The sequence below is a fragment of the Gadus chalcogrammus genome, chromosome 6, assembly GCF_026213295.1.
Source record: "Gadus chalcogrammus isolate NIFS_2021 chromosome 6, NIFS_Gcha_1.0, whole genome shotgun sequence".
Classification (NCBI taxonomy): Eukaryota; Metazoa; Chordata; class Actinopteri; order Gadiformes; family Gadidae; genus Gadus; species Gadus chalcogrammus.
Window position 1 is genome coordinate 5,471,407 of NC_079417.1, and position 12,221 is coordinate 5,483,627.

Below are 12,221 nucleotides of genomic sequence, written 5' to 3' on the forward strand. Positions count from 1 at the left end.
AGTTGCAACTAAAAACCAAAATTACAATGAACATGCACACAAAAGCACACACACACACACACACACACACACACACACACACACACACACACACACACACACACACACACACACACACACACACACACACACACACACACACACACACACACACAAACATTACCTTGTCAATCACGCTCTGAGTCTTCAGCTGCTCCCGCAGGACCTGGCTAAGTGCTCCAAACCGCTCTTTCCGCTGCCCCGCCCCGCCGGCGCAGAGGATGCTGCGATAGCCTGCCAGCAGCGACTGCTGCTTCTCAGGGACCAATAGGAGCCTGGCTAGCTCACTGCTCCCGCCTCCTCCGCCTTCCCCGCAGGTCAGGACTTCGAGAATGGCTCCGGTGAGAATCACACCCTGGGGGAGTTAGAGTCATTAAGATTTGAGAGCTGCAAAGTGCGAGAGAGGGTGTACGATTTTGCAACTTAGCAACCAAAGTAACATCGCCTCCCGCCGTACGTTTCTCAGGACAGGCTTGAGATTGACACGCAAGACGGATTCCCCGAACCAATCAGGGAAGGGACTTCCTGATTATAGATAAGCGCTCCGATGTCAAATTGTGTCATGCAGAGGTAGACACAATACTGCCCGTAGTCTCACAAGTCAGACGATTAATATCTGATGGGAGAGAATCTAAAATCTGGTTGAACGAGGCATTTCACATTCTTTTCGCTTCATATTTGTTTCTAACAATTTTGTTTCTCGAAGCGAGGATCTCTTAGCACGTGTTTGACGAACAGCGTGGATCTCTTAGCACGTGTTTGACGAACAGCAGAGGAAAACGTTTCTGTAAAAGATTCAAATCAATCAGCGTGTACAAGAATTGTTGAGGAGAGCTTCCTAAACTGCTCCAATGCTTCTCTTTGGTACAACATGTCCGTTACAAAACATAAACAAGACCCAGCCCCACCCCTTTGCAGCACTTGGTTGCCCGGCTCTCCCCAGAAGGCGTGCACTGACATAAGACTGCCGGACCTGGGATGACGCCGCCCCTACCTCCACCTGCTGGAGCTCCTGAGGGGCGTAGCGCTGGGCCTCCCCGCCCACCAGCCCCAGCGTCTGGGACAGCAGCCTGACCAGAGCCTGCCGATCGCGGGCCGCTCCCGAAGGGTCCCTGAGGGCCTTGTCGAGCAGACCCCCGTCTAGACCCCGGAGACCCCCCAGCAACCTCTGCTGTGGTAGAGGATCAAAGAGAGAGAGACAGAGACAGACAGAGCGAGAGCGAGTTATAGACGGAGCGGAAGGGAGAGAGTAAGAAGGTCGAGAGAGGGATAGAGCGAGGGAGAGGGGGACAGAGAGAGGGAGATGGGATCACAATTTGTCTGTGCAAAATCTGTGTTGCTTTGGTGTCAATCAATTATAGGGTTGGCAGCCATGATTGAGCTGCACAATTATGGGTGCTTTTCATTTATGAGAGGGAAAATCGGTCGGTTCCTTGGATTGAGCGAGTGCGTTTAGAGTACCTCCAGGTGTAGGACCCCCTCCCCAGCCTTGGTTCCGCTATGTTTGGAGCCCTGGGTCTGGGTCTGGACCTGATCTGGGGCCTGGGTGCGGGTGTCTCTGGGATGTGAGCCAAAGACAAGGCTGTAGACCTGCCGAGTGCACAGGGACAGAGAGATGTAGAGTGCTTGGCTGCTTCTGCATTTTTTGTCCACACACACACACACACACGTGTGTGTGTGTGTGTGTGTGTGTGTGTGTGTGTGTGTGTGTGTGTGTGTGTGTGTGTGTGTGTGTGTGTGTGTGTGTGTGTGTGTGTGTGTGTGTGTGTGTGTGAATAGATATTATATGGGGCCCACGGCCAAGTAATAATAAAGAATTAAAGCTGAATGAGCTTAAAGATGTATTATCCTAATTTAAAATGTGTGCCTGTGCGCGTGTGTGCGTGCAACCCTGAGCTCCTTGGCAGCACCAAAAACGATATGGCTATCTGAGGAAGGCAGGGCATCAATTTCATCTTATTTCAACATAATAGACTACATTAGGGTGTTGTACTACAGTAGGATATTGGGCTACAGTAGTGAGTTGGACTACAGTAGGATGTTGGACTACAGTAGTGAGTCGGACTACAGTAGTGAGTTGGACTATAGGATGTGGGACTACAGTAGTAAGTTGGACTACAGTAGGGTTTGGTCTACAGTAGGGCGTTGGACTACAGCAGGGCGTTGGACCGAAGTAGAATGTTGGACTACAGTAGTGTGTAGGACTACAGTAGGGTTTGGGCTACAGAATAGAGTTGGACTACAGTAGGGTTTGGTCTACAGTAGTGAGTTGGACTACAGTAGAGTTTGGTCTACAGTAGTGAGTTGGACTACAGTAGGGTTTGGTCTACAGTAAGGTTTGCACTACAGTAGGGTTTGCACTACAGTAGTGAGTTGGTCTACAGTAGGGTTTGGTCTACAGTAGTGAGTTGGTCTACAGTAGGGTTTGGTCTACAGTAGGGTTTTGGACTACAGTAGGTTTGGTCTACAGTAGGGTTTGGTCTACAGTAGGGTTTGGTCTACAGTAGGGTTTATACTACAGTAGGGTTTGGTCTACAGTAGGGTTTGGTCTACAGTAGGGTTTATACTACAGTAGGGTTTGGTCTATAGTAGGGTGTGGATAACAGTAGGGTTTGGTCTACAGTAGGGTTTGGTCTACAGTAGGGTTTGGACTACAGTAGTGAGTTGGTCTACAGTAGGGTTTGGTCTACAGTAGGGTTTTGGACTACAGTAGGGTTTGGTCTACAGTAGGGTTTGGTCTACAGTAGGGTTTATACTACAGTAGGGTTTGGTCCACAGTATGGTGTGGATAACAGTGAGGAAAGTCTCTGATTTACTGAGAGTCTGTGTTGGATTGCAGGAAAAAAAGTGTGTGAGTAAGTGAGTGAGAGAGAGAGCGAGCTAAATAGAGAGCGAGGGGTGAAGGTGGATTTAGTCAGATGTATGTTTTTAATTCATTTCTCGGTAGTGCACTAGCTGCTGTTGAACCCGAATATCCTGCCTGGGATCAATAAAGTACATGAATGAGGAGTGAGTGTTGAGGTGGAGGTAGAGAGTGAGTGATGGTGAGGAGAGTGAACGAGGCGTGCGTCAGCTGACCTCCTGGAGGCTGATGGGCGTGGTCAGCAGCAGGTGGGCGGCGTCCTCTGGCAGAGAAAGGTTCCTCACCAGGAACCTCTGGAACACCGACTGGTTCCGCAACACACTGGACAGAGTGAAGCCTGGAACGCGCGCACACACACACACACACACACACACACACACACACACACACACACAGACGCACACACACACACACACAGCTATAATGCGTTGATCCTAAATGCATGGATTGACTGTAAAATGTTCATTGTTTAACCAACAAATTGATCTCTTCTCTCCCATCCTCTCCTCTTCTCTCTCATCCATCTGATTGTCTCGCTCTCTCTCTTTCTCCCTCAATTTCACCCTCCCTCCCTCCCTCCCTCCCTCCCTCACTTTCTACAACACAACATCACTGTCCAGAGTACACATCGATATTGCACGAATCAGATTCATGGAGCTGGACTTAAACCCAGACGCTCATAAACGGGCCTTAAAATGAAATAAAAAAAACAATTGAACTAAACCGAATCAAAGAAGAGACAGTGCCAGACAAAGCTAGACGGGCTAGTTGCTAGGGGCAACAGGCAAAATACCTGAACAGCCACAGCCGAACAGAAGATGCTGCCTTAAAAGGAGAGCCACACCCCAACACCACATTAGATTACATTAGGGGACTCTCTAAACGCATGCTACTGTGTGCATAACCTTTTACCCCTCTTGCCCACTGCATCCCTCATCCCATTGACTTTGAGTGGGGCAGAAATGCAATGCATAGTGGATCCATCCGTTCCGTTGGATCCATCGGCTCCGTCAAGAAAGTTGAAAAGTTTTCAACTTTTCAGGCAGCGACAGATCCGTCATCCAATCAGATCGCGTATGCTCGGGCTTGGCTGACGCATGCCTCTGCAAAGACTACCCCCCCCATCCGTCAGCCACGCCTTCCGCCATCAGTTGACGGACGGTGCAGTGGGTAGACGGCGTAATTGGCTGATTTGGTTCAGCCTATCACCTGCTGATTAGGCGTTGATGCGTCACACCTGTTACTAATGAAAGCTATTGAACTCAATGGAAGGGGCGCTGTTCTTTGCAGGCGGGGTCAGAGGGTTTGGCTCGAAGGTTTGAGGCAAAACACACAACAGCGGGGGGGGGGGGAAGATGTAACCACGACTACGACCCCGAAGGAGATCACCTTGGGTGTGGTTGCGGTCGAGGTCGGGGGGGGAGGTCCTCAGGCTGTCCAGGTGTTGCTGCAGGGCCTCCATCTCCTGGACCAGACCGGGTCGCTGGGAGCTAAACAGCTGGTTCTGCTCCACCACCTCGTTGATCCGCTCCAACAGCTGGGTGACTCTGCAACAGGCGGACAGTTTGATATTCATATAGAGCGACACTTACAAACTAACTCCCCTCCCTCGACGGCTGGGTGACTCTGCAACAGGCGGACAGTTTGATATTAACTAACTCCCCTCCCTCGACGGCTGGGTGACTCTGCAACAGGCGGTCAGTTTGATATTAACTAACTCCCCTCCCTCAACGGCTGGGTGACTCTGCAACAGGCGGACAGTTTGATATTCATATAGAGCGACACTTACAAACTAACTCCCCTCCCTCGACGGCTGGGTGACTCTGCAACAGGCGGTCAGTTTGATATTAACTCACTCCCCTCCCTCGACGGCTGGGTGACTCTGCAACAGGCGGTCAGTTTGATATTAACTAACTCCCCTCCCTCGACGGCTGGGTGACTCTGCAACAGGCGGTCAGTTTGATATTAACTAACTCCCCTCCCTCGACGGCTGGGTGACTCTGCAACAGGCGGTCAGTTTGATATTAACTAACTCCCCTTCCTCGACGGCTGGGTGACTCTGCAACAGGCGGTCAGTTTGATATTAACTCACTCCCCTCCCTCGACGGCTGGGTGACTCTGCAACAGGCGGTCAGTTTGATATTAACTCACTCCCCTCCCTCGACGGCTGGGTGACTCTGCAACAGGCGGTCAGTTTGATATTAACTAACTCCCCTCCCTCGACGGCTGGGTGACTCTGCAACAGGCGGTCAGTTTGATATTAACTAACTCCCCTCCCTCGACGGCTGGGTGACTCTGCAACAGGCGGTCAATTTGATATTAACTAACTCCCCTCCCTCGATGGCTGGGTGACTCTGCAACAGGCGGTCAGTTTGATATTAACTAACTCCCCTCCCCCGACGGCTGGGTGACTCTGCAACAGGCGGTCAGTTTGATATTAACTAACTCCCCTCCCCCGACGGCTGGGTGACTCTGCAACAGGCGGTCAGTTTGATATTAACTAACTCCCCTCCCTCGACGGCTGGGTGACTCTGCAACAGGCGGTCAGTTTGATATTAACTAACTCCCCTCCCTCGACGGCTGGGTGACTCTGCAACAGGCGGTCAGTTTGATATTAACTAACTCCCCTCCCTCGACGGCTGGGTGACTCTGCAACAGGCGGTCAGTTTGATATTAACTAACTCCCCTCCCTCGACGGCTGGGTGAGTCTGCAACAGGCGGTCAGTTTGATATTAACTAACTCCCCTCCCTCGACGGCTGGGTGACTCTGCAACAGGCGGTCAGTTTGATATTAACTAACTCCCCTCCCTCGACGGCTGGGTGACTCTGCAACAGGCGGTCAGTTACTTACTCAGCCCACTTGCTTTCTCACTTACTTAATTTGTCTTTCACACACAGTCTCTCTCAGCAAACTAGTCCCTGTAGTTCAACTAGTTGTTGTACTTCAGGGACACTAACTTACAAACTGACCCGTGGTGTTAAATCAAGCAGAGTGGTTGCACTACAGGGACACTTACTGTCCCTGTAACTAACTAACCAACCAACCAACCTGTGGTTTTAACTTGGTTATCGTTAAGCAGGTACACTAACTAACTAACTACCTCATAACTCAAAAAAGTTAATTTAGCCTAACTTGATATATTAACTTGTATGTTCATGTGAACAGACCAGTATTCATTTGTTTGTACCTGACATGTTTCGTCTACTTCCTGCAGTCTTCTTCAAAAGCGTCATGTGTCTCTAGCATCAGCTGACACAACACGTGTCGCAGCAACAGCTGACGCTTTTGAAGAAGACAGCAGGAAGTAGTCGAAACTTGTCAGGTACAAACAAATGAACACTAGTCTGTTTACATGAACATACAAGTTAACTAACTACCTAACCAACCTACGTGGTTAAATCACGTGCAGCTGTTGTGCCGGAGGAACACCAACAGCCTAACTAAGCCGTGTAGTAGTTGTAATGCAGGCACACTAACTCACTACCTAACTCTGTGTGTGGTTAACTCACGTGGAGTTGCTGTACTGGAGGAAGCCGAAGGCGTCCCTCTGTCCGTCGGGGCACAGAGACTGCATGATGGGGATGATGCCCGCCGAGGTGAGGGGCGCCGCGCTGTAGAAGGCTGCCCATGGTCGCGGCACGGGGTTAAAGGTCGAAGGTCAAAGGTTAGGAAGAAGAGAGGGGATAGAAAAAAAAGGCCCATCCAACCGACATGGAGGTTGAAGGTTGTCAGAGATGGTTTGAGAGGAGTTGGAAAGGACGGTGGCCATTTTGATGGTCAGTGACAGTAGAAGTTGTCAACAGGAAGGAGAAATAAGAAGTAAAATGGCTAGGTGATGAACAGAGAGATATGATGTAATATAGAAGCTCGCCAGAGAAAATAAGAATCATTAGTCATTGATGCTAGTAACTCCGTCACAAACACACACACACACACACACACACAACAGTGGATGGATGAAATGGATGACTAATTTACAAGGGGGAGTTGGAAGAGAAGAACCATTAAATAGAAAGAGTGCAATATCAAGAGAGAGAGAGAGCTATAGAGAGAGTGAAAGAGAGTGGAAGCCAGCGAGTGAGAGAGGAAGAGGGAGAGAGAGTGAGAGGGCTGGTGAATCAGCTAATAGTCAGAGCGGATGGCCAGATGTCAGTAATAACGACCTGCTTTCATCTTTCTGTTGCACAAAATGGCCTCATATTTTCGTCAGCTGTCGACAAATGGGAGGTAAACGGGAAGTACAGTTTGCCGGTTTGGGCTGCTTAACGACCACAATTCCCCTGGCAAACAAGCCTCTTTGAAAAGCCCATCAGCCACCCAGAGTGGTTTGGTTATGGGATGTGGACTGTGGATCTATCCATCCAGAGAATGGGGAGAGATCTAGTGTTCTCTCTTATCCTTCTGTAATTTCTCCCTAAATGGTTGAGATAAAGACACTGAAACCCAGCTGTTAGGGAGGAGGTGTGATAAAGGATGTGCCTGTACATATGTGCTTAATGTGACCACGTGTTTTATAAAGAACGCATGAGGATGGTGAACAACTTGTTCACCGTCTTCTAGGTAACTCAATCCCCCGATCGGTACTCCATCAATTTATCTACGTATAAATGTACATACTACCATACATGCAACCAACTGCAGCCTAACTTGTCCGTTTATTGCTCAGCTGTGTGGATACTTTCTGTCTGCTCGGACAATAAAAAACAGATTTTCAACAGGATACTTAGGATGAAACAAACTGCCATCCTGTACCTTAAATAGATTATATGCTGAAACCGGATCTGGGATTGAAATGCTGACTCTAGCTGTCCCCGTCTATCATTTCCTGAGTTTAGCACATCCTCTTACATTCCCTATAAGACAAGGGAACCGGCACTGAAGCGCTCACCATGTGGACAGCACATTTCCAACCTGCGGCCCAAAGCTCCACGTCATTTCCCCTGTACCGCAATCTTTACTTTGGTGACTTTAGTATCTCACTGCACTCCCCTGTCCATAAATGCGAGAAGCCCCTAACAGTATGTGTTTAATAAAGGGCGGGCCCTCGGTTCTTCCCTGGCCCAACATTCATGATGCTCCAGATGCAAATTGATGCCACTAGATGTTTACCATATAAAAATAAAAGTCTGACCATTTTCCTCAGTCCAAGATTAATACTGCTTTCAAATGGATTCAGGTGTACCGGAGACGGCAAACTGGATATCGTTTTATTGGACAATAGCAGGACGATAAAATGAGGTAAGGCTGGCATTAAATCCTGGCAGCAGTAGCGACAGACAGCATTCCTTTCCAAAGCTACAGTATTTTGACTTTTTGCTGTCATCTGCGACAGTACATTCTTTGTAAACGATCACCACAGCAACTTATCGGCTTTTGTTTTTCGTTTAGCTCTCCTGCCATTCCGCCGGACATTTGTTTGTTTTTCCCCCTGTGTAGCCCAAAAGGTGTTGTCTGTCTGCCATCTACCTTCGGCCTGAATTCATGTGAACGGTGCATCATAATCCTGGACCTTTAACTAAACACCTGTCTTGGCAGCCAACCAATATCTGCACTACTTTGCTCGAATGTAACCTCATCTCATTTTGCCCGAATACATTCTCCGTATTCCCCGAGCGTCGTCTGGTGCATTGGGCGTTGCTCTAGGCAGGCAGACAGGCTTATGGGTAATAAGGGTCTCTAAAGTAATGTGCTTGTCTTGGTTGAGTGTGCTTGTCTTGTTAAAGGTTGCGTCCCTGTCTAATTTCCTTATCACCCGCTTCCCAGAGCACCCTTCAAGCAGAACACCCATGTGACTGTGACTGTCACGTGACCACTCTGTTTTGCCAATATGCTAAGGGGATCTAGTGTTTTTTTCCATCAAGAAGCATAGGAGTGTATTGCGAAACATAATATGGGAATGATGAATGCATGGCGTTGTGATCGATCAGAAACCTTCAGAAAGGGCTTTAGTTTAAAAAAGATTAACACCAGAGATACATGCACACACAGGTTAGGAGCGCACATAATTATATATTTATTTTGTTATAATTTAAGAAGCTTAGTGTTTCGCCCATGCACAGATCTTACTGTGATTCGGTTTCAGGATGAATGTTATTTTAACACAAACATCTAAGCAAATCATAAGGATTGCCATTTAGATAATGAGAAACTGTCTATGTTGGGCTGTTCCATAGCTGTGTGCTGGGTTATACACTGTGGTTACTCATGAAAGATGAGGGAAAAGGGGAGGATTAACGTTTTTCTAAACCAACCGCTCCCAGATTGTCTCCAGTGCCTTCCACTCAACCAATGTGCTGTGTAGGATTACCGGCAGGCCCTTCTAGCTAAGAAAGTGTACACTACACGGATCGACTAGGCGTTAGCAGGTTCTGATTTCCCCCTGCCAAACAACCAGTGAAAGCAAATGACCAGTATGCGACCTTCAACACTTTGGGAGAGTGGAACACACACACACAAACACATCCACATCCACAGCCACACACACACACACACAAACACACATCTTGAAAATTTGATCAAGACATCCCCAGTGAGGTAATCCAATAATTTCATGTTGGTAATATGTTAGTCAGAAGGGATATCATAAGAAAAGCAAGGACAAAAAAACGAAAGTAATTTGGCAAACTTACACACTGTTGTATCCAAGACACAGAGAAACATGCATCATGCACAGACCAAAGGAGGCCAAGAGTGGAGACATGAGAAGGACATCAGCAGGAAGAAAGACAAAGAGTTTGGGAGAGAACAAATTCAGAGAAGAAATGTTTCAAAATAAATTGGATGCAATTCAATGCAAAAATGAAAGAACATTAGGAGCAGGCAGCAACAATAATACAATGGTTCAATAGAGACATCAGCTCAGGACTACGCATGACAAATAAAGGCAACCAAGGACACACCTTAGCCCAGACCACAATGAAAAGCAAACAAAAAAAATAACAACCACAAATGAAAAAATGTGACGCCTGTGGATTAGCAAAGCCACAAATCTGTGTACCGTGGCAGCTGAGCGTGAGGAGCCAATCTCTCCCAGTACTGGAAGGCCAATACAGGCTGGAGCGCTGGAGCAAGTCGCTTCAACTTGCATTTAAACTAATTTATATTTGATTGAATTACATTTGATTTCACAACGCCAGAAAATCAATCGTTGATGAGAATATGCCGTGGGTTGACGCTGCAGCTTTTGCAAACGAGAATTTAAGCTTTCTTTAGTTTGGACGAAGCCGGTCTCTTGGAGAAGCATCAGTTGAACATTATCCAGGCCATTCCCCGGCGAATGGACAGCTCCACACTACGCTGACATCTCCGGTGGAGCTGAGGGGCTGTCCCGGTGGAGACACTGAGAGGAGGGTCTTTGCTGGGGGACATTTTAATTCTTTGGGTGTGGTTATTTATTTTCGGTCAGGACCACTTACCTTCCTTGACAGGGATGGCGGGTTTCTTCTGCCTCAGGCCCAGCAGGATGAAGAAGAGGACCAACGGGATGAAGATCTCAAATGCCAGCACCCACTGGAGTGGGAGAGGGAGGGAGGGAGGGAGGGAGGGAGGGAGGGAGGGAGGGAGGGTGGAAAGGAGGTAAGGTTGGATGAAAAAAGGGTGTAAATGTGAAAGTAAACGAGAAAGGCAGGGTGAAGGGAGGGAGGGAGGGAGGGAGGGAGGGAGGGAGGGAGGGAGGGATGGAGGTTTGCCAGGTGAGAAAGATGGGAAAAACAAAATGCGACCATAGTTAGTCTGCGTTGTCCATTTCAGTCAACCTGCCCAGGTACTAAGCCTGTACTGGAGCTCAACTTGGAGGGGCCTGGGTTCCATGCCACGATCCCCCGTTGTCACAGTCTGCCTGTAGGCCTTCTTGATCAAGATACACTACTCCTCAATGTTGATGTAATGATAAGGTACCTGAAATGTGTTTAGCTCTACATCGCTTTGGATAAACGACTACAATCGTGTGATCTTAATGGTGGACAATGAAGCTAGTACTGATTTGACTTGCAAATAAAGTACTTTATATACGGTACATGGTAAACAGTATGATACATGGAAAAAAGCAACATGATATATAAGTGTATATACAAAGACAGTATACAGTATAGACAGTAAGGTATAGCAAACACAGTACAAGACCCCTGCCTGTTCAACAGAACATAGGAATCCAAGTATTGATCTGTTCAATGTATTGATCAGTTAAACCGGTCCATTGTGCTAAACATGCAGTATCTTCCTCACGCTTTGCCTGCAAAGAAAAGTGAATGAATAAAAGCTAATCTTGTGTTTACAGGTTCAACCATCGGTCGCCATCCAAAGTGGATCGATATCAAGAAGTCTCATGACTTCAAGCATTCAGCGACCAACGACCAACGACCAACGACCAACGACCCAGCATCACGCTTCATTCACTCACACTCTGATCCTTTTTGCGGTTAAAATTTGCAAGTAAAATAATCAAATGAGCTTAACAACACAACAAATGCGCACGCACACAATCCATGAAACATATTCTCAGTAAGCACTCAATTAGCCAATCAATAAAATGGATGGTCAGCAAATGACTGAGAGAGAACAGAAGAGAATGGAAGAGAGGAGAGATAGGAGGAGAGTAACGGCAAAGAAAAGATAATGAACGAGAAGAGTGTGAAAAGTGTAGAACCTCATGGACTTTCGTTTTATTGACAGTTTAATTAGCACTTAAACAAAGCAGGTCAGTGGCTAAATATCATGGACCAATTTTTCTTTAAAAGAGAACATTTCAGCATGAAAAACTAATTATCCCTCACAATGGACTCATCAGCATCAGGCTCTTTAAGCAACTTTTATAAAACTTAATTCCAAAAGAATAAGTGAGAATAATAGAGTAGATACATGTACACAGAGAAAATAGGGACAGACCAATGGCGGAGGGAGACATGAGAGAGAAAGAGATACACATGGACAGGGAGACGAGAGAGAGGCATAAGGGAGATAAAGAGATGGAAGAGACAGAAGGATAGTACACAAAGAGTGCTGTAAACTGAGTCTCTGCCCCCACACCGTCCCCCCTCACCCAAGGGCATGAGGCCTGACAGACAAACGGACCCTTTCTCAAACTGACAGCGCTGACAATACACAAAGACCCCCCCCCCCCCCCCCCCCCCCCCCCCCCTGCCCACCTCCTCCTGTCTACGATGACAGAAGCACCATACAGAAACCATGACTTTATGTTGTACCAATTGACAACAACACTCGCACACAATCCTACACACACATTTTTGCAGACAAATGGAGCATTTGAGACCATCCATCCCATGAATGGTGCGTGCATGAGACACACACACACACACACAC

The 12,221-nt window shown here is 47.6% G+C and overlaps 1 protein-coding gene across 1 annotated transcript in view; it reads right to left on the reverse strand.

The window, feature by feature from the left end:
• The window catches only part of abca2 (ATP-binding cassette, sub-family A (ABC1), member 2), a 57,200-nt gene that overhangs the window by 33,268 nt on the left and 11,711 nt on the right, over positions 1–12,221 (reverse strand). Inside the window, 7 exon segments of the mRNA XM_056593025.1 lie at positions 164–394; positions 1,034–1,210; positions 1,501–1,629; positions 3,118–3,239; positions 4,292–4,449; positions 6,413–6,524; positions 10,319–10,412. Of these exon segments, the coding sequence (XP_056449000.1) occupies positions 164–394; positions 1,034–1,210; positions 1,501–1,629; positions 3,118–3,239; positions 4,292–4,449; positions 6,413–6,524; positions 10,319–10,412 (1,023 nt within the window).